The 23,632-nt window shown below is 44.7% G+C and overlaps 1 protein-coding gene across 5 annotated transcripts in view; it reads right to left on the reverse strand.

Annotated features, from left to right (window-relative positions):
• Positions 1-19,444, reverse strand: part of C12H7orf50 (chromosome 12 C7orf50 homolog) — a 120,557-nt gene extending 101,113 nt beyond the window's left edge. For 2 of the 5 annotated variants that reach the window (XM_064295945.1, XM_023555901.2), the window contains exons 1-2: positions 17,728-19,214; positions 4,883-5,016 (exon numbers count right to left, since the gene is read on the reverse strand). In XM_064295945.1, coding sequence (XP_064152015.1) covers positions 4,883-5,016; positions 17,728-17,974 — 381 coding nt within the window. In that variant the 5' untranslated portion in view covers positions 17,975-19,214. Of the gene's footprint in view, positions 1-4,882; positions 5,017-17,727; positions 19,215-19,340 lie in introns of those variants that run through there. The other 3 variants (XM_064295946.1, XM_023555903.2, XM_023555902.2) reach the window with 3 other exon arrangements.
• Positions 19,445-23,632: the final 4,188 nt, after the last annotated feature.

The following is a 23,632-nucleotide window of genomic DNA, read 5'->3' on the forward strand; positions in this document are numbered from 1 at the left end:
AAGGGCGGACTCCAGGTGGTGGGAGGCCCTTCTCAAGCCAGAAGTCACTCGAACAAGATGCAGGACCTGGGACACTAGGAGGATACCCTGAGCACTCCTGCGCCATCTTGGGAATACAGGACACCCCCATTTCCCCATCGCCTCAGGCCTGGGATACTAGACGGACACCCTGAGCACCCCTACTCCATCTCGGGGATACAACACACCCCATTTCCCTGTCACCCCAGTCTGCTCAGGCGTGAGGACGATCAGTAGGACTGGTGTTCTGACGAGGGCCCCAGGCACGCTGACCTGGCACAGCCCAAGCCCAGGCAGCTAAGGGGACCAAGGACACATTCCTGAAGTGGGAATGCTGACCGTGGAGTGGCCTCCCGGGGGAGGGTGAGGCGTCCATCGCCGGGGACACTTTGCTGTCCTGGCACAAGTGCAGGCCTGGACTGTGGGAAGGGCCTGTTCGCAGCCCGGTCAGCCAGTCGACCACACGTCTTCTGCATACGGCCATTTCTGGGAGGACACACTAATCCTTCTCTCCTAATTCCAGAGGTACTTCACCAGAGACACTGGTCACAAGCAGCAACAGCCACGTACTTCTCCACAAGCTCCCTGGGTGGGGACACAGCTCTCCAGGCCATGCCATCTGGATTCTTCCAAACACTTGGGAGAGCTTTTAACACTTCCTAAAAACATGGCTGGTGCCTCTTTTTAATAATTTCCATGATATTGCCCTGAGATAATCTTGAGGCCTTAAACCAAAATTACCCCCTAAAGTCTTCTTTAATTAGTAAAGAATGTCTGCCTTGAGCATTGTGTTCTTTTAAAGAACTAGCTATACGGAATCAAACTGACAACAGCAACTCAAAAGAGGGGGCAGTGAGTTTATGTTAATGGAGGAGGAACAAATTCAGAAAAAGAGGGCAAGAATGGTTGTACAACTCCAAGAATGTAGTCAATGTCACTGAATTGTACACATAGAAACTGTTGAATTGGTGTATGTTCTGCTGTGTATATTTTCATCACCAACAAAAAAATTATCAAAGAATAAGAATAATAATTTCCAAGAGCACCAGGGAGAGAGAGCAAAAATGTGCTCACCAGCACAGCTGAGAGATGCTCCCAAGGAGGAGTCTCCACTGAAGGTGGGCTCCCAGAGAGGCCGAAAGGGGTCTCCAGGGCCTGAGCCCCAGTCACACGCCTAACTCACGAAGGACAACCTCAACGTCCTCCAAGGGCCCAGAATTAGAGCCGGGCTGGGCTGTTGCCCCCTCCTGGCCACTGGCAGCTCAGCATCTTCCATGGCCTCCCATCTGGTGCTGTATCCTCCCACAGCTGAAGGGCCTGCTCCCTGGGGCTCACCTGGGAGAGCCTGCGCCTCCCCCCAGAACATCTGAGGGCAGAAAACCAAGCAAAGGTGCGGGTAGGTTGTCCAGGACCAGTGCTGTCTTCCAAACTAGACAAACCTGTGCATCAGAGGGACTAGAAGCAAACAGGTCAAAAACGGCTACTTGTTTCTTCTATTCTTTATTTTCCAAATTTCTTTTAAGCAGCATGCACTTTAATAATGAAAAACAACTGCATACTTTTTAAAAATTACTTGGTCTTAAACAAACAATAAAGAACATAATCACCTCGTTTGGGCACAAAGTTCAGCCAGTGCCAAGGTTTGCCCCACACTTGTGAGTCCCCGCCTGTGGAGACTGGGCAAGAGGCCCTTAGAGAGGAAAGCTCAGATTCCTGTGACCAAAGTGACAGCCACCAAGGGACACTTTAAAGAAATTAGAGCAGGAAGTGTCAATGGAAATGGTACCGGGAAATTGTCTGAGGCTGAGGTTCTGGGAGGATGCGGTGACTGGGCCGCGGACCAAGAGCTCCAGTGGCTCTAAGGAACAAGTTTCCATCTGGAACCCGGAACCCAGAAGAACAAGCACACCTGGAGGTCAGATGGCAGAAAGCGTGAGAACAGAGTATGCGGTCTCTTGTGAAGGGCCAGAATCTAGAGCGGCCTCTCGCAGCCAGTGGCCCGAAAAGCTGCAGTGGCCTCTCCCAATGGGGATGCAGCAGAAACCCCAAGACCTCTCCACAGAGCAGAGTGGACCAACAAGGCCCCACTGCCCTCTCCCGAAGAAAACACAGCATAATCCTGAGGACCGTGTGCCCCACTGAGGAGTGAAGGTGCCTGGTGCGCAAACAGGTTGGCCAAGGAGACTCCAAGGAAAGGGACAGATGGAGGACAGGCCAGAGGCGTTGGGTACTGCTGGCTTCCTTCTCCATCCCTGGGGTGGTGGCAGCAGCTGAGACCCTCCTCTCTGCACATGTCCCAACCTGCTCTACCTGCCCACTGTTCCTCCTCCTGGCTCCTGAAAACCAGCCAGATATGAGCATACAAAGGGCCCCCCATGAGATGTTGCAGCGATTGGACCTGCAATCATAAGACTGGAGTACACACACCCAGGCACGTCAGTCTAGGGGAGGCCTTCCAGAGTCTGACCCCCACACAGCCTCCTGCTCCCCACTGCGCTAAGAAAAGACTGAGAGGGCCTTGCTGTCCAGTGGCTTGGAGTCACGGAGTCATCATGGGCTCTCTTTCCCTCCTCCCTCTGCACCATGGTTCCTGCTTTACCTGCTACCACCCCAGTCTCATGAGGCACACTGGCCAGGACATAACCACCTCAGGGGACCAGAGCAGGGGGCCCCTGAAACCTAATGGTAGGTTGTAAAAGTGAGTGAGTGTCGTGAGCCAGCAGCCAGTCTTCAAACAGGTCAAGGGGTTTCCAATTCCTCCTTTAAAAAACTGAAGAAGGACCACATCAGGTTGTTATTTAATGGTAGATTGTTAAAAATTATTTTCGATTCCTCAAAAAACTAAAAATAGAACTATCATATGACCCAGCAATTCCACTCGTAGGTATATACCCAAAACACTTGAAAGCAGAGGCTCAAAAAGAGACTTGTACACCAATGTTCATTGCGGCACTAGTCACAACAGCCACAAGGTGGAAGCAACCGAAATGCCCATCAACAGATCAATGGATAAACAAAATATGGTACATGCATACAGTGAAATACTACTCAGCCAGGAGGAGAAATGAAATCTTGATGCAACCTATAGTATGGATGGAGCTTGAAGACATTATGCTGAGTGAGATAAGCCAATCACAAAAGGCCAAATACTGTACGACCTCACTTATAAAAAGACAAGAAAAGGCAATGTAGAGACCAAAGTTTATTAGTGGTTAGCAGAGGCCAGAGGGAGGGGGAAACTACTGCCCTGAGACAATCTCCAAACCTTAATCCAAAAATATCCCCTGAAGTCATCTTAAAACCGACCAATAGTTTAGCTTAACTAGTAAAAAAGGTTGGCCTTGAGCATTGTGCTCTTTTAAAAACTATATGAGATCAAATTGACAACAGCAACTCGGAAGATTAGATAGGAACCTTAGGGTGCAGTGAGTTTATGTTAATGGGGGAGGAACAACTCAGACAATGAGGGTGAGAACGGTCACACACCTTGAAGAATGTAATCAATGTCGCTGAGTTCTACACGTAGAAAACGGTTGAACTGGTGTACGTTCTGATGTATTCTCAATAGCAACAACAAAATCAAATTTAGAAAAAAAAATTTTTTTTTTTGATGATGTGTGCCAAAAACCACACATGATTTCAGAGTTCAAGGAATTACGCAATATGGCCACCACACGACTCTCGCATTCCATTTACTCAGTTATGGGCATCAGTGGCTTGGCGCTTGTGTGGAGAAGCCAGAGCGGAGCAAAGCCAGCACTGAGGCTGTCTCCTCTGAGCAGTGAGGACACCACCCACAGATGCAGGAGTGACCACAAAACACGAACAGCCCTCCACTGTGTTAAGGAGGCATGTCTAATCCAATTTACTTTTATGTTGATTCGTTTGTCTCATCTGTAATACATTATGCCTACCACTACCAATTATCAAGACAGCTCAATATGGAAAAAAAAATTTCAACACTCAGAACCTTGCAGTAACAGAAAATTTTTAAGTTTTCAAAAATGAATTTATATACATATTTTTGTGACAGACAGCACTGTAGGATGAACAATAAAATACATTCAAGCATAAAATGGGCTAACATTAGGAAAAGAGATTGTTCACTTTTTTTTTTTAAATGAACAATGGTAGGTGTCAAATCAAAAAGCTATCGCATATAGTTTACAAAGTGATGTTAATAGTCTATTTTCAACCTCTCGATCTTCTGCTGGACATGAGGATTTTAAGATGCAATTTATCTAAAATAAAAGCCTATGTGTCATCTTGAGAATAGTGTGTCTTTTCTCCACAGGCTCAACTCCACGCAGCTCCTCAGACCTCTGCTCAAGAGGACTGCTCCTGGCCCTTCACTGTCCTGGCTGGCTTCAGTGGACCCACCTATTCCACCAAAACCCCTTTAAAACAGGACAGCCAAGACAGAGGTCTACAGATCTGGTGGCTGAAGAAGGGCAGCAATGGTGTTCCAACTTAAAATTGACTGAGCATCACATCTGTCCTGCATGTGCTTTTAGGAGGCACAATGGTTAAGCACTCGGCTGTTAACCAAAAGGTTAGCAGCTTGAACCCACCTGCTGCTCCTCAGGAGGAAGGCCTGGAGATCTGCTTCTGTTAAAAATTTACGGCCAAGAAAACCTTATAGGGTAGTTCTACTCTGTCACATGGGGTTGCCAGGAGTTGAAATCAACTCCAGGGCACTCAACAAGTATGTGCAGCTGAAACGTGCTCCCTCCTCTGCTCAGGAATCCTCCAAAGAGCACAGCCTCAGCCACACCCGACCCCCAGACTCTGGGGAGAGGGCAGACAGCAGGCCAGCCACCGACCTGCAGACCCAGGAACAGAGCAGATGGCAGTTCCACCTTACCTCTAGGTGCACTTCCTTTTCATCTGACGCGGTTCCAGGCATGAGCAGTACCTCTTTTGCTGATGCCTTCTTCAATTTTTTGTTCTTTTTTTCAGTGGCTTTGGAAATCTTTCTCTTCTGTTTTGCCATCCTGCCTGCAACAGAGAAAGTAAACTGCTAAACACTTAGGAAATAAAAGGTCTTGTTGTTGTGTGCCATTGAGTCAATTCTGACTCACGGTGACCCCAGCTGACAGCGTAGAACTGCCCCATAGGGTTTCCTAGGCTATACTCTTTATGGGAGCAGATCACCAGGCCTTTTGTCCTTGGAGCTGCTGGGTGGGTTTGAACTGCTAACCTTTCAGTTAGTAGCTGAGTGCTTAACCATTGCACCACCAGGGCTCCTTGAAAGATCTTAGGCCATTTAATATTTTTAAACAGAGCGGGGACACTCTTCTATTATAAAAGAAATAAAAGGGCATCTCAGAAAACATGGACACCCTTCTTTTTCCCTTCCCTTCACTGATCACAAGTATGGGGTTTACAACATCCATGCCCCAGGTCACCTGGTAAAATAAGTGCCCCCACACCTCTGTGACACATTTTGGCCCGAGCTATCACCCTGAGGTATGACTGGTGAATACGTTGCTCCTGTAGACTCTGCAAAGTTCAAACCTTGTCCTGTGTGATGTGGATCTTTCTGGTCAACTGCCTGGAATACCTACTCATTTGATCATTCTTCTTGGGAAAGTATACCTTGTTGCTGAGGAACCAAAGAATCTTTACAACCACTTATCCAAGTTTGAGATAATCCTTATAGTCCATAAGTAGTAACTTTTGGACTTAGGAATGCAAGCGATACTTAATACAGCATACAATAAGCAAAAGCAGAAAGATCAGAGACTTTGAAGAACAATGACATTTTAAGACATACTATAAGGCCTCAATATGAAGAGTGTAGTGTTGAAAAATACATACACCATTGCAAGAGAAAATTCAGTAAAAAAGACTAAACAATATATATATAAATATATATATGCAAATTTGTAAAAGATGGAATTTAAGACCAGTTGGCTAAGTATGTGGGAGAAAGATGTGGCAGTCTACTTCTGCAAAGATTTACAGACTTAGAAACTCTAAAGGGCAGTTCAACTCTGTCCTATAAGGTTGCTATGAGTCAGAATCGACTGGACAATGACAAGTTTGGTTTTGGCTAAACACAGGCTTTCTAATAAATGGTTGTGAGACAACTGGGAAACCATTTGGAAAAAGATACCTCAGAGCAAATTCCAAATCAAAGATCTGAATTTAAAAAACAAGTAACTGAATAACACATGGGTGAATTCCTTTATAACCTTGAAGTGGGGAAGGTCTTTCTAACTATGACTCATATTTAGAAGCCATGAAAGAAAAAATGGACATACTCTACTTCACAAAATCATAAACCTTCTCATGGCAAGACACATTGTAAGCAAAGCACAAACCCAAGTGAAAAACTGGGGAAAATGCAACTCATATCACAAGGAGCTAAACTCCTTAATATCAAAAGAGCTACTAGAAAGAGATGTAAAACCTAGTAGAGAAATAGGCAAAGTACATAAACAAAAAATTCACAGACTAAAAAGACCCTTAAAATATGAAAAGGTGCCTGATTTCAATCATAGTAAGAAAGCATGCAGGAGAAACTAGAAAAACTACTAATCTCACCTCCCAGATGATCAAAAATCCAAAATTTTACAACAGTTTCTTTTGGGAAAGCTTCCGTATCTCCTTAGCAAGAGAGCAAATCCCACAGAGGTGAACTTGGCACCCCCTAACTCAATGTGATGTATTTATTCTTTGACCCACATCCCCCCTTTCAGGGATCCACCCTCCAGGTACACCTGCACAAGGTACCTCCAGGTGCACCTATAATAACAAAAGACCAGAAAGGACCCAAGGGTCTGGCAATAGGAGGTAGATGGAATAAACCGTGGCACATCCACATAACAGAGCCTTAAGTAGCTGTGGAGCCTTATGCAGCGGTAAATATTTAATTAATTAGCAGTAGTAGTTGTGGCAACAAGGATAGAGATTTCTATAAACTGATATGGAGAGATCTCCAAAATACATTGTTAAATGGAAAGTGTAAGAGGCAGGGCAGTTCATCGACCATGCTATCCGCTGTGTAAGGAAGGAGAGGAGAATAAGAAAAACGTGTGTGTATGTAAGGATCTTCTTGTATCTGCAAAGAGGAAATCTGGAAGATAAAACAAGAAACGAGTAACAGTCATTACCTATGGGGGCGGGAAAGTAACTGGGTAGAAGGGGAGAGAAGTAAAACCAAGACTTCTACACAATTTTAATCTCTGAATCATGAAAATTGCATTAATTTTTGAGTAGCTAATTCTAAAATTGAAAACAGTTTAAAGCAGATTAAAACCATCTATCAAATAAGCAGCATCACCGCCCAGAGAAAGGAGTTATCTCAAGTTACCCTAGAGAGGAATGCTTAACTGTAAGTTCTCAAGGAGGAGACACTGCTGGACTGGAGTACAGCAGCCAAACAGTGGCCAAACCTAAAGTCCCTTAAAGGTTTTGCTATGCTGATATCTCATGAGGCTCAGAGCTAGGGAATAATCTTCTCTGAGCTAAATTTTATCAGAGGCCAGAAAGGGTGAAGACAAGACAACTTTTGCAGAACCCTACCAGATTAGATGGATGGATACCTACAGCAGACCTGAATGGCTGGCACTCTGAGGACTCTTTGCTCTACTTAAGGACTAACTGTTAATGACAATTTTGGACTGGTAAAATGATTGGGAAGGGGGAAGTTATTCCTTCAAGTATGAAGGAACCATGGCTAGAAAAGCCAGGGGATGGCCTGTGGTGCAGTGAATTACTTAATACGGTCCTTCTAGCCACAGTCTTTGTAACTCCTACGAAATGACTGAGTGAGGGCTATGCAAATGAGGTGCTTGTGGCCCACCAAGGGCATTGGATAGCTTACTAATAATGTAAATAAGGGATATGGCACTGTTGTGCATGTGGGACCACGCAAATAAAGTGTATAGAACCCTAAAGAGGAGGCTGATCAGTTTTGCCATCCTGCTAGGCTTAAAAGAGTGGACAATCTCACAGCAGTGGAGGCACCTACTACCATTGGACCCAGGATCACTGCGCTGAGACCTTCCAGATCAAGGAGACAGAAAGAGAGAGAGCGGTAACACCAGAGATGGCAAGAGATGGCGAGAAGCAGTGGCAGAAAAATCGCGGCAACATAGGCAGCTAAACCAGGACACCAGCAGGGGACAATGCAGTGGGCTTCCTGGCTTATGGAGCAAGGCAGTTACAGTGGGTGTGCCGACCTATGGAGGGAGAGAGTTGAGTGCCTTTGGGCAGAGTGGGGTGGCTTTGGGCACTTGGCAGTGGTGCTAGACCCACCAACCCATGAAGTACGAGAGCTGAGTATCTTCGGGCTGAGGCTTACTAGGGCCTCCAGGCACTATCAGCACAGCTAAAAGAGCTTTTAACACTTGGTCCAAGCAAGGCAAAGTGCAAGGGGCCGGAGAGAGGCATGCCTGCAGGCATGGCTGAGAAGAGGCTGTCCTAATGGAAGAACTGTACCCTGAGCATTCCTGAACCTGAATTATAACCTGTTACTTCCCTAATACACCCCATAATTTTATTTCTGTGAGTTCTGTGTGGCCACTGTAACACATTATTGAACCCAGCAGAGAAGTAGACTGCCCTGGGAGGGACGGTTGGTGTCTGAATCGGTAAAAGGGTTGGAGGGTGGAGGCATGTCTGATCTTTCCTCGTAAGAGTATGCCTTGGGCTGTTGATCTTGATTCTCCTTCCCCCTTGTGAAGTTAGAGGAGGTCAGATGCCCCCGCCACACCATTATTACAGTTCTTATTGGGATACATTCTAGAGACAACTCCAGTACGGCAAAAGAAAGAAGTCATGAACTGTTAAAAGACCAAAAACAAGTTGTAACAAATATGAGAATAAGTTAATATCCATAATACATAAAGAGCCCTTACAATAAGAAAAAAATTTTTTTAATATGCAAAGGATGATCAGGTAATTTACAGGAGAAAATTTATATCTGATAAACATTAAAAAAAATTCATCCTATCTAATAAGTAAAGTAATGCAAATGAAAATAACTCTCGGGTGTTTTTGTTAGGTGCACTGAGTCGATTCTGACTAATAGCGCCCCTATGTACAACAGAATGAAACACTGCCCGGTCCTGCGCCATCCTCACAATTGTTGCTATGTTGCAGTCACTGGTGTAGCCACTGTGTCAGTCTATCTCGTTGAGGGTCTTCCTTTTATTCCCTGACCCTCTACCTTACAAGCATGACATGCTTCTCCAGGGACTGGTCCCTCCTGATAACATGTTCAAAGTACTTGAGACGAAGTATCACCATCCTTGCTTCTAAGAAGCATTCTGGCTGTACTTCTTCCAAGACAAATTTGTTCATTCTTCAGGCAGTCTATGGTATATTCAATATTCTTCGTGAACACCATAATTGCAAGGCATCAATTCTTCTTTGGTCTTCCTTATTCACTGTTCAGCTTTTGCATACATATGAAGTGACTGAAAACACCATGGCTTAGGTCAGGTGTACCTTAGCCCTCAAGGGGATATCTTTGTGTTTAACACTTTAAAGAAGTCTTTTGCAGCAGATTTGCCCAATGCAATATGTCATTTGATTTCCAACTGCTGCTTCCAAGGGTGTTTATTGTGAATCCAAGTAAAATGAAATCCTTGACAACTTCCACCTTTTCTCTGTTTATCATGATGTTTATTGATCCAGTTGTGAGAATCTCTGTTTTCCTTGTGTTGAGGTATAATCCATACTGAAGGCTGTATGTGGTCTTTGATCTTCATCAGTAAGCACTTGAAGTCTTCTTTGCTTTCAGCAAGCAAGGCTGTGTCATCTGTATATCTCAGGCTGTGAATGAGTCTTCCTCAATCCTGATGCTGTGTTTTCTTCATATGGTCCAGCTTCTCAGATGATTTGCTCAGCACACAGACTGAATAAGTATGGTGAAAGGATACAACCCTGATGCACACCTTTCCTGATTTTAAACCATGTAGTATCCCCTTTCTACATACAAGTTCCACATAAGCACAATTAAGTGTTCTGGAATTCCCATTCTTCTCAATGTTACCCATAATTTGTTATGGATAAATTTTGTCTTTACTCTTGGGGAAGGACAGACAAAGATTTAAGACTGATAATACCCACTGCTAGCAAAGGTACAGGCGAAGCACTATCATAAAACTGTTGAAAGTATACGCTAAAGCAAACTTTTTGGAGGGCAATAGTTATTACAAGTAAAAAATGCAAATGCCCTTTGTCCCAGCAATGGGACTTCTAAATAATTTATCTATCAATTTTACAGATGCAAACCTACAAACAAAAAGCCCAGCACCTGCTGTATTAGGCAGGTGCCGATGAGGAAGACAGAAACCACACCAGCAGTCATTTTAACGCAAATACTTTATTCCGCAGAATTGGGGGCACTGAGTTAACACAGTATTCTGAACACTGGAAAAGCTCTGACCCCTGGGAACAGGAATCCAGAGAAATGGTTGAGGAACCAGAGTCTAGAGCCCTGGAGGAGGGCGGCGGGGGAAAGCCCCAGAACGCTGAAGAGAGCACGGCTGCTGTTGTGCCCCTGAGGGTGCGATGGGGCTCTTCCAGGAAGGAAGTGGCCCACTACTTCAACACCCACTCCAATCCCAAATTCTAGTCTCCCTCTGTTGTTGTTGGGTGCCGTCCAGTTGATCCTGACTCACAGTGACCCCATGTGACAGTAGAACTGCCCCATAGGGTTTTCTAGGCTGTAATCTTTGCGGGAGCGGATCACCGAGCTTTCTCCCATGGAGCTGCTGGGTGGGCTCAAACCACTGACCTTTGGTCAGCTGCAGAGTGTTTAAACATTGTGCCACCAGAGCTCCTTAGTCTCCCTTTACTGCCTCCTTTCGGTGGAACCTAAGAAGGAGCTGGAAACAAAAGTGTTTTGCAGAGTCCCAGAAACTACACATGAGTATCAGGAAGCAGAGGACAAAAGGTGCTTTTGGAGCTGAGCAACAATAATTTAATTCCTAGTCATGCAAACATAAGGGGTCCTGGTAGAGCAACAGTTAAGTGCTCAGCTGCTAACCAAAAGGTCAGTGGTTCGAAGCCACCAGCACTTCCACAGGAGAAAACACCTGGTGATCTGATCCCATAAAGATTACAGCCTAGGAAACCCTATGGGACAGTTGTACTCTATCATATAGTGTCACTGTGAGTCAAAAGTCGACTGGACGGCACCCAACAACAATAAGACATGCAAACATACACAGACTGTTTTTCAGTACCTATTTTTCAGTACTTTTTTATCATATAGTGTCACTGTGAGTCAAAAATCGACTGGACGGCACCCAACAACAACAAGACATGCAAACATACACAGACTGTTTTTCAGTACCTATTTTTAATAAAAACATTTCAAACATATGTCAACAAACAGAGGCATACAGGTGTATGGGTAGTTACGGGTGTATACATATGTGTGCAGAGACCGAAGTAACGATATATACATGTAAGTAAAGATATGTGTGTGCAGGCATATATTCATAAAACCAAAAAAACCAAACCTGTTGTCGCTGAGTCAATTCCAACTCACAGAGACCCTATAGGACAGAGTAGAACTGCCCCAGAGAGTTTCCAAGGAGCGCCTGGTGGATTTGAAACACTGACCATTCGGTTAGCAGCCATAGCACTTAAACACTATGCCACCAGGGTTTCCACATATATTCACAGAGTACACAATTACAGATACCCCTCACACATAACCAAATACCTTAACAGATTGGTTTTCTGGGTTTGAAGGCTTATGACCTTAGTCTCCTGGGACAACTCAGTCAACTAATATAATATAGTTCACAAAGTTCATGATCTGCATCCTAATGAAGTGAGTTGCATGTGGGGTCTTAAAAGCTTGCAAATGGCCATCTAAGATACAATTACAGGTCTCTACTCACCAGGAGCAAAAGAGTAAGAAGGTAACCAAAACTGCAGAGAAGAAGCGAATCTACCCCAAGCTACAATCTCATCTACCCTGAGATCAGAACAACTAGATGGTACCTGGTTAACACCACTGACCATCCTGACCAAGGTCACAATAGTTGGTCCTGGATCAAGTGGGAGAAAAATATGGAGCAAAACTCAAATTCTTATTAAAAAAAGAAAAAAAAAAAGGCCAGACAAACTAGAACAGTAGAGAATAAAGGACTCCTTGAGACTATCACCCTGAGATACTCTTTAAACCTAGAAGCAAGCCTTTCCCTGAGATCACCTTTTAGCGAAACAGCACAGTGGCACACAAAATAAAGGATATTACCCATTAGATCAGTGCCCTACTTAAAAACTATCGGTTTGAGACCAAAAGGTCAACAATTACTCAAAAGCAAAGATAAGAAGGCAGGGAAACTAAGTACAGGAAAGGAAACAAACACAATTAAAGAGAATGCTGACGCACTGTGATAAGTGTAACTAATGTCACTGAACAATTTGTGTGGAAACTGTCAAATGGGAACCCGACTTGCGTGTAAACTTTCACCAAAAACTCAATAAAATATTATCCAAAAAAAAAAAAAAAGGAACCTGAGTTCCTTATGGTTCCCCATCAGAGGTGAGGAAAGTAGAAGGTTAACCCGGAACATCAGGCTGTGCCAGAAACCAAGGAAACAACCAAATGGGGCCATGCCAAAAAGGACACAAGGGCCAGCATAAGGGGGCCCTTCCCTTCCACTTGGGTCAATGTGGGACTGTAATTGATTATAGCATATTGAAAGAAAGATATTACCATTACGGAATCAGTAAATTTCAAGTTCCATATTCTTCAGTTAAGCCTCATCTAAAAGAAGCACCCCAAGCCAGAGGCTACAGATTTCAATTAGCTGTATAATAGGAAATCTTGCAAGAGTGAGATATTGTTGACAGAGGACTGTGCCAGCCAATTACCTTGTTAGAGAAATAAGAAGTTTAGCAAATATTTACATACCAGTTACTATCAAAGTTCAGTTCAATCTATATTTATTCTGTATCTTAGCATCAAAAGGTTTAATCACTAAGTCTATTTGCTAAAAAAGAGGAGAAAAAGGGCTTTTTTATAGTATAGAAAGGTTTCTTTTAATATTTCTAAGAGATGTGGACTCATAACATTGAGACACTGAATGTATGTTATAGAAAATAATACTTAGTTACATCTATGGTCAGGTGCTTTTTGACAGAGGTGCAAGATCCATAAATGGGGGAAAGAACAGTGTTTCAACAAATTTGCTGGGACAACTGGACATCCACATGCAAAAGAATGAGGCTGAACCCCTTCCTCACACCATACACAAAAATTTATTGAAAATGGATCATAAACCTAAATGAAAGAGCTAAAACTATAAAACTCTTAGACAAAAACAGAGCAGTAAATTCTCATGACCTTGAGTTAGGCAAATGGTTTCTTAGATATGCCACCAAAAGCACAGGGGATAAAAGAAAAGCAGATAAATTCAATTTTGTCAAAGTTAAAAATGTTAGTGCAACAAACCATGCCAGCAAGGAAGTAAAAAGAAAAGCCACAAGATGGGAGAAAATATTTGTAAATCATATATCTGACAAGGGTTTGGTATCCAGAATATTATAATGAACTGTTACAACAATAAAATAACCCGATTGCAATGCATGTGACCGAACATGTCTCCAGAGATCTACAAACAATAAGTACACGCAAAGATCCCCAACATCATTAGCCATTACAGAAATGCAAATCGCATGAGATACAACTTCCCATCCACTGTTGTTAGCTGCTGCCAAGTCCACCCAGCTTATGGTGACCCTACGCAGAACAGAACAAAACACTGCCAAGTCCTACGCCATCCCCATGATCAGTTGCAGACGAGACTGTTGTGATCCATAGGGTTTTCAATGGCCAATTTTTGGAAGTAGATTGCCAGGCCTTTCTTCCTAATCTATCTTAGTCTGCAAGCTTCACTGAAATCTGTTCAGCATCATAGCAACATGCAACCCTCCACGGACAGATGGGTGGTGGCTACACTTGAGGTACACTGGCTGAGAATCGAACCCAGATCTCCCCCATGGAAAGCGAGAATTCTACCACTGAGCCACCAGAACTTGCTCTAACATTTTATAAATATTAACTCATTTACTTCTTGTGACCAGTAAGGTAGGCTCACAGATGAGGAAACTGAGGCACATCTATTAGAGTGGGGAATCAATAGACTATACCTAAAATTGGTAAGAAAGTTCCCTCCCAAAAAAAACCACAATATATGCACATTCTTTAGAAATATGGAAGTGACTCCAGCAGAAATAATTAAAAGGTTAGGCTGCACTTGCCTCTAAGAAGCATGGCTGGGGAGGCACACTGTCTGCTGTTGTTGTACTATTTGAAAGGAGTCCTGGTGCTACAATGGTTAAGCGCTCAGCTGCTAACTGAAAGGTCAATGGTTCTAACTCACCCAGCAGTTCTGCAGGAGAAAGGCCTGGCAATTTGCTCCCATAAAGATTACAGCCTAGAAAACCCTACGGGACAGTTCCACTCTGTCAGAATCAACTTGACAGCACACAATGACAACAGTACTATTTGACCTTTTTAGCTCTGTGCACACATTACTTAGCATCTGATAGGTTTAAAAAATGTCTTTTTTTTTTTTTTACATCAAAGATGTTTCTCAACTATCCTTTCCAGTGTAGGCCAGCCAATGATGCAAGGACAGTGTCGTGCACTGCTGAGGGGACGCAAACGGGTGCAGCCTTCCAAAAGGTAATTCTACAGCATCCGTCAAGGTCTTTGGCCCAGCAATTCCACTTCTAGGAGTTTACCCTAATGAAATAACCCTGGGCAGAGATTTACATGTAAGGGTGATAATGGCAGCATTATTTTTAACATTAAAAAACTGAAAACAACATAATTGTCCAACAACAGCAGCCTGGGCAGATGAATGGCTCATTCCTGCAAATGAACGTTCCTACAGAACAATGAAAACGTGATCTCAGAGAACACTTAGTTGTCTCGGGGATGTTTACAGTACACCATGAAAAGACAGGGCACAGATCCATGTCTGCAAAGTGAACCTTGCTTTAAGAGAAAAATTACATACAAATATGAACAAAGGAGAAGACAAGAGGGAAATATGCTAGCATTTTAGGGGATGGATTAAAAGAAGGTTTATATTTTTCCTTATACTTTCCTGTAATGTCTACAACAAAAGCAGGAGAAACTCATGTTAAGAGACTCACCCCAGGGTGTGAGACAAAGCAAAGGAACAACTCCACCAGCAGAAAGCTGAGGGCCCAGCTCACAGCTGAGGCTGACTAGCTAGGGATAACGAGCTGGGGTAAACTAACTGAGGCTGACTAGCTGAGGGTGACAAGTTGACTAGCTGAGGCTGACTGGCTGGGGTTAACTAGCTGAGGCTGGCTAGCTGGGGTTAACTAGCTGGGGGGTTTAATCACCAATGGGGTCAGGTCAGTAAACACTGGCTAGTGCCGCCAGATCTCTAGGGCTGAGAAGAAACTACACAGGACCCTAAAAAACAAGTCTGCCTTAGGAAAAAGGCTTCATCTGAAAACACAGCCCAGGCCCCACTGCTGAGATGTGCCCTCTCATCCAGCATACCAATGTCACCTCTCATGTGGTCTGACAGGTTGTGGCCCACCCCAAGAGGGCCTGGACCCCCACAATCTCACAAACCTCTATGAAATCTGTCAGAGGAGTCAAGGCACTGAACCCCACTGCCTGCCCCAGGACATGGCTCTGCTTCTTTTCTGACCCAGGCCACCCCCAAAGCTCTGATGTGCACACTTAAATTAATGGCACTGGCACACCCCAGCTTCTACTCTTCAGCTAACTGACCCTCACCCCCTATGACCATGCTCTAAAGCCTGTCATTAAAATAACTGCAAGTCCACCGTCATCTCAATCCCAAGCGCCCCACTCACTAATCCCAACTCCCATCTTCTCAGCCCACCCACTGTGGGTACCCCGGGATCCTACAATCCCTCAACCTCACCTTCAATCCACCAATGGTACCGCGTCTTACTGTCCCTCACCCCTCTCGTAGTCTTATTTCCACAGCCAATTTCCATGGTCCATCCTTATAATCACTCCCTCGCACCTCTCCCCCTTCATAGCACCTGCCTGGCAAAACCACAACTCTAGTACTGACTCCTGCCCAACTCTGTCAACTCCAAGCCTGGAAAAACCACACAACCAGGTCAATGGGTCTCACTTTACATTCAAAACCACTAACCTCACAGGGATCTTCAGGTCCACTCCAGTCCCCTGGTCCAGCCACCTTCCCAAACGACAATACCTCCCTTTGACCTTCCCAATCTCTTCAAATCCCCAACACCTCCTTCCACCAGCCCCATCTTCAACTCACTACACGACCTTGGTTCCTGACCACTGAGAAAACAAAAGAGCCCCCACAAGCTCCACCACAAGTTTGCCCACCCAGCAGCATGGCCATCTCCTATGACAATGGACACATGACCACACTCCCTTGAGGCCAATCCCTCAACTGGTGCACTGGGTCCCATCCCCTCCAACCTGCTCAGGGCCTCAAACCAAGTAATTCTCCCCTCACCTCCACCACCTTTCTAATGAATCAATTCCAACTTCCCACATCATAACTCCCCACTCCATGCCCCCCACGTATACCCCATTTCTCAGCTCTCTTCTGCAGTGAAACCCTCAAGCGTTGTTTCCTTGCACTGTCTCTCAATCACCTCATTCTCCTTATGCCTTCTCCCATCAGCCTTCACCCCAGCTGCTCTGCGGAAAAGATCACCAGCGGCACGCACAGTGACACGTGCCAGCCAAACCCCACGGCCAACTTCGTCCTTATCTAGCTGGCCTCACAGGAGCATCTGACGCAGACAACCCCTCTTCTCCCTGGATGTGCCTTCTTCACTTGGCGTCCAGGATACATGTGCTCCTGCCTTTTCTCCCACCTCCTCACATGCTTGACCTCTGAGCACCTCTACACTTCCTTCCCACCCACTCTCACTCCCCGTGATCCCACCCAGTCTCATTGGTCTGAACGCCAGCTCTACACGGAGGAGTCCAACTGTCTCACACAGGCCTCCCCACTGAGCTACACTGCAGCTGAACGGTAACTAGTTGCCATGGAGTCGACATCAGCTCACTTTGACCCCATGGGTGTCAGAGCAAAACTGTGCTCCACAGGGTTTTCATGGCTGAGTTTTCAGAAGCAGATCGCCAGGGCTTTCTTCTGAGGCACCTCTGGATGGACTCGAACCGCCAACCTTTCAATTAGCAGCAGAGCACGTTGATCATTTGTACCACACAGGACTCCAACTCAACCTTACTCTGTGTGTGCATATATATATACATACGCACACATATATATACACACATATGTATGTGTCACGTGTATATATGTAACATATGTTACATGTTACACACATTATATATTTATAATTTTAAAAATCCAAGCCTATTGCTGTCAGGTGGATTCTGACTCAGAGTGACCCTACAGGACAGAGTAGAACTGCCCCATAGGGTTTCCAAGGAGCGGCTGGTGAATTTGAATTGCTGACCTTTTGGTTAGTGGCCAAGCTCTTAACCATTGCGCCACCAGGGCTCCACACTTACAAAACACAATATATATTAAGGTCAAGCTGGCAGTGTAGTTCAGAGGAGAAGTCTAAGTTACAGAAATTCAGAGTAATATATATGTAACATATTTTATATATACATATATCACATATACATACGAACACACAAACATCTCAAAATTAGCACATCAAAATTGAAACTCCTGATCATCCTCCACAAACCTGATCTTCCTGCAGTGTCAGTCTCCTCAATCAATGGCCATCTGATAAAATCCTGAGTGTAGCTGGAGCTAAAAACCTTGATCAACAAAAACGAGGTTAGCGAAAATGTGAACAGTGTCAGTGAAAATGAGGGAAACCCTCTGAGGTGAATCGACACAGTGGCTGCAACAATGGACTCAACATACCAACAGTCATGAAAAGGGTACAGAAACGGGCAGTGTTTCATTGTTATACATAGGGTGGCCATGAGTCGGAGCTAACTCAATGGCAACTAACAACAACGAAAAAACCTTGATGTCACTCACAACTTCTCTTCTCACACTTTCAAACAATCCACCAGTAAATGCTGTTGGCTCTATCTTCAAAATACATCCAGATTTCAACTACCTCTTACTACCTCTACTGCCTGTATTCTGGCCCAAGCCACCATCATTCACCTAGACAATGCCAAAAAAAAAAAAAAACCCAAACCCATTGCTGTTGAGTCAATTTTGACTCATAGCGACCCTACAGGACACAGCAGAACTGCCCCGTAGGGTTTCCAAGGAGAGCCTGGTGGATAAGGATTACCAACCTTTTGCTTAGCAGCCATAGCTCTAAACCATGACGTCACTAATTGCCTCTAAATGATCTCTTGCTCCCACCCTTGATCCTGCTCCCTGCTGATTTCCAAAAACGCACCCAGAAAGACTTTTAAAATGCCAAAATCAGATTATATCTTACCTCTGCTGAAAAACTTCCCAAGGCTCCCCATTTCTCCTAGAGGAAAAGCCTACTTCCTTACAAAGGTCCTACATGACTGCTCTGCCCCCTTATCTCTCTGACCTCACCCACTATTTCTGTCTCCTTTGCTCCATTTGCTTCACCTACACTGGGTGCCTTGCTGGTTCCCTCTGCCTGGGATGTTCTCCCCGCTGCCAGCCTGGCTCACTCCTTCACCTGCTTGCCTCTTTATTCCTTTTTCTGCTTTATTTTTCCCCATAGTACCTATCACCATCGAATGCATGTATCTTTTTCTTTATTCTCTGTCCCTTCCCTTTCGAATGTAAATTCACTAGATTAGAGACGTGTTTCTATTTTGTTCACTGCTGTACCCCCAGAGCCTTGAACGGTGCCGACACAAGGGAGGAAAGAAAGGAAAGAAGGGAGAAAGGAAAGAAAGGAAATGCAAAATCAGAGCTGAAAAGCCTTCGAGGTCACCCAGTGGCTTCACTAATTCAAACTCTGATTGTACAGAGGAAGAGGCCGAGGCCAGGGTCACGGTGATATCAAGGCCAGGTTCCACCCGGAACCTCGCGCGATGTTCCCTCGGCTCAGAAACACTTTGTTCAACCGGGAGATGTTGGCGGGATGAACGGAGACCCAGGGGGCCTTCCCGGCCCCCACTAGGCCACGGACCCCGGGCCGCCCACCCATCACGCCGCCCGGGATCGGTCCTTGACGCGAGGCCTCCGTGAACCCACGTGGACCAGCTGGGGCCGGCGGGGGGCCCACCCCGCGCTCGGAGCTGCTCTGCTCGCCCGGCGACCTCGCGCCCGCTGCGACCCGCTCCCCGGCCCAAGATCCTGAGCCCCGACCCCCGCATCCCCCACGATACGATCCCCACTACCTACGGGAGAACCGGGTGGCCGCCAATGCCCAGCTTCCGCCAGCGCCAAGCACCGGAGGGCTAGACGTCCGGCCCCTCAGGAGCACCGGGCCTACCATTGGACAGTGCTCGCATCTGTCTAACCCACAGACCAATAGCAAGCTGTAGCCGCAAAAGGGCGGTGCGAGGCCCGGGCGCGGGCTGGTGACGCCATCTCTCGGAGCCCCTGGTTGCTGAGAGAGCCTCCGGTTGCCAAGGCAACTCTCCCTCTCCCCGGTTCCTGTCTAGGCTGTCGGGTTCCGGTCGCCACACCCCCAGTTTCACCTCTTCAAAAGAAAGGTAGGCGCTCGGAGAGCGAGCGACGTGCCTAACTCGTTCTGTGCTCGGAGAGCTGTGCCGGGCGGGAGCAGGATATTAAATGTGGCAGAATTGACTGATCGGGATGGCGGTTCCTCCTGGCGGGAGTATCGTGTCCAGGGATCGAGCCCGAGGGCCAGGCAACTTCGGGGTACAGTGATCGGCTTGTATAATGAAAAATATCTGTTTATGCCGAGAAACGGAATTTTAATCCTCGTCAAATCCAGATTTCTGGGTTCTCTAGAGGTTGGAGTGACCTACCCAAGCTATCGCCCTAAGATGAGCTTTGAGCCTTCCTTGAGCCTTGAGAGAACTGGTTTCCTAAAATTACCTCTGAGTCAAACAATGATCTAGATAAATTAGTGAAGACCGTTTGGCTTTAGGCATTGCGCTTGTGTGTGTGTGTGCGCGCTTCAGGTGAAATCTCACAGCTCAATTTCTCCTACAAAAATTTATACACCTATTGTTATGTGACATAAGTTGCAGTCCCTTCAATGTGACAGTACACTCCCCCTTTCCACCCCGGATTTCTTGTGTCCGTTCAACCAGTTCCTGTCCCTTCCTGCCTTCTCATCCTGTCTCCAGAAAGAAGCTGCCCATTTGGTCTCCTGTATCTGGTTGAACTAAGAAGCACACTCCTCACGAGTATAATTTTTTTGTTTTATAGGCCAGTCTAATCTTTGTCTGAGGAGTGGGCTTCCGGGATGGTTTTAGCTCTGGGTTAACGGAGCGTTCAGAGTCCATAGTTTCCGGGGTTCCTCCAATTTCTGTCAGACCATTAAGTCTGGTGAATTGCACTTTCTCTGGCTCCATCCGGGACTCTCTGTTGTGTTCCCTGTCAGGGCGATCATTGGTGGTAGCCTGGCACCATCTGATTCTTCTGGTCTCAGGCTAATGCAGCCCCTGGTTTATGTGGACCTCTGGAAACCCTGGTGGCGTAGTGATTAAGTGTTATGGCCACTAACCAAAAGGCTGGCCGTTGGACTCCACCAGGCCCTATCAGGTCACTATGAGTTGGAATCTACTTGATGGCAGTGGGTTTTTTGGGGTTTTTGTCTCTTGGGCTAATATTTTATTTGTCTTTGGTGTTCTTCATTCTCCTTTCTCCAAGTGGGCTGGGACCAACTGATGCATCTTAGATGGCCGATCGCAACTTTTTAAAACCCCAGATGCCACTCACCAAGGTTGGATGCAGAACATTTTCTTAATAAACTTTGTAATGCTAATTGACCTAGATGTCCCCTGAAACTATGGTCCCCAGGCCCCAGCCCCAGCTACTCTGTCCCTCAAAGTGTTTGGTTGTGTTCAGGAAACTCCTTAGCTTTTCCTTTGGTCTGGTTGTGCTGACTTCCCCTGTGTTGTGTGTTGTCCTTCCTTCACCTAAGATGATTCCTGTCTACTATCTAGTTAGTGAGTTGCCCTCCCCCTCCTTCCCTACCCTCAAGGAATGTTTTCTTCTGTGTTTAAATCTTTTCTTGAGTTCTTATAATAGTGGTTTCATATAGTATTTATCCTTTTGTGACTGACTCATTTCACTCGTCGTAATGCCCTCTAGATTCATCCATGTTGTGATGTGTTTCACGGATTCATTGTTAACGTTGTGTTGTATCCCACTGTTTGTATGTACCATAATTTGTTTACCCATTCATCTGTTGATGGGCACCTAGGTGTTTCCATCTTTAAGCTGTTGTGAACAGTGCTGCAATGAACATGGATGTGCGTATATCTAGTCATGTGATGGCTCTTGTTTCTCTAGGATATATTCCAAGGAGTGGGATTGCTGGATCATATGCTGCTTCCATTTCTAGCTTTTTAAGGAAGCACCAAATTGTTTTCCAAAGTGTTTGTACCATTTTATATTCCCACCAGGAGTGCATAAGTGTTCTGATCTCTCCACAACCTCTCCAACATTTATTATTTTGTGTTTTATGGATCAGTTGCCAGCCCTGGTGGGGTGCGATGGTATCTCACTGTAGTTTTGATTTGCATTTCTCTAATAGTTTTTTTTAATAGTTAATGCTTGTGAGCATTTCCTCATATATCTGTGAGCCACCTGAACGTCTTCTTTTGTGAAGTGTCTATATCCTTTGTCCATTTTTTAATTGGATTGTCTTTTTGTTGTTGAGGTGTTGCAGTATCTTGTAGATTTTAGAAATTAGACCCTTATTGGATATGTCGTGGCCAAAAATTTTTTTCCAGTCTGTAGGTTGTCTTTTTACTATTTTTGGTAAAGTCTTTTGATGAGCCTAAGTGTTTGATTTTTAGGAGCTCCCAGTTATCTAGTTTCTCTTTTGGTGTTTGCGCATTGTTAGTTATGGTTCGTATACTATTTATGGCATGTATTAGGTCTCCTAGCATTGCCTCTATTTTTCTTCCATGATCTTTATCATTTTAGATTTTATATTTAGGTCTTTGATCCATTTCGAGTTAGTTTTTGTACACGGTATGAGGTATGGGTCTTGTTTCATTTTTTTGCAGATGGATATCTAGTTATGCCAGCACCATTTGTTAAAGAGACTGTCTTTTCCCCATTTAACAGGCTTTGGGCCTTTGTCAAATATCAGCTGCTTATAGGTGGATGAATTTACATCTGGGTTCTCAATTCTCTTCCACTGGTCTATGTATGTGTTGTTGTACCAGTATCAGGCTGTTTTGACTACTGTGGTGGTATAATAGGTTCTAAAATCCGGTAGTGAGAGGCCTCCACTTCGTTCTTCTTCTTCAGTAACACTTTACTTATCCGGGGCCTCTTCCCTTTCCAATATGAAGTTGGTGATTTGTTTCTCCATCTTGTTAAAAAATGCCGTTGGAATTTGGATCGGGATTTCATTGTATCTATAGATCTCTTTGGGTAGAAATGACGTTTTCACAATGTCGAGTCTTCCTATCCATGAGTTGGTATGTTTTTCCACTTACGTAGTTCTTTTGGTTTCTTGCAATAGTGTCTTGTAGTTTTCTTTGTACAGGTCTTTTATGTCTCTGGTTAGGTTTATTCCTAAGTATCTTCTTGGGGGCTACTGTAAATGGTATTGATGTGGTGATTTCATTTTTGAAGTTCTCTTTGTTGGTGTAGAGGAATTCAACTGATTTTTGGATGTTTATCTTGTATCCTGATAGTTTGCTGAAATCTATTAGTTCCAATAGTTTTCTTGTGGATTCTTTAGGGTTTTCTGTGTATAAGATCATATCATTTTTTAATAGGGATACTTTTACTTCTTCCTTACCAATTTGGATGCCCTTTATTTCTTTTTCTAGCCTAATTGCTCTGGCCAGGACCTCCAGCACGATGTTGAATAAGAGTGGTGATACAAGGGGAATGTTTTCAGACTCTCCCCATTTAGGATGATGTTGGCCATTGGCTTTGTATAAATGCCCTTTATTATGTTGAGGAATTTCTTTTCTGTTCCTATTCTGCTGAGAGTTTTCATCAGGAATGGATGTAGGGCTTTTTCAAATGCCTTTTCTGCATCAGTAGATAAGATCATGTGGTTCTTGTCTTTCATTTATGTGATGGATTACATTGATTGTTTTTCTAATGTTGAACCATCCGTGCACACCTGGTATGAATCCCACTTGGTCATTGTGAATTTTTGATAGGTTTTTGAATTCTATGGGGTAGAACTTTGTCAAGGATTTAGACATTTTGCTCTTTTGAAGAATTATCTGTGCTGTCAGTCTGTGCCATCCAGTCGATTCTGAGTCATGTAGATTTGCTATGAATCAGAATCAACTCCAAGGGAACAGGTTTTCGTCAGTTTGGAGGAGCCCTGGTTTGTTCTACTAGTGGTTCTCAGAATTGGTCCCTAACCAGCAGCATTAGCATCTCCTAAGAACTTGTTAGAAATGCAAATTCTCAGCAGGGGTTCCATCAGACTAGAGCTGTTTTAGAGTAAATCAGTAATTAATTGTTTCTCAAGACAATGCTGTATGGAATCCTCACATCACTAATTGCTTTACTAG

This window comes from Loxodonta africana, chromosome 12, assembly GCF_030014295.1.
Source record: "Loxodonta africana isolate mLoxAfr1 chromosome 12, mLoxAfr1.hap2, whole genome shotgun sequence".
NCBI classification, from domain to species: Eukaryota; Metazoa; Chordata; class Mammalia; order Proboscidea; family Elephantidae; genus Loxodonta; species Loxodonta africana.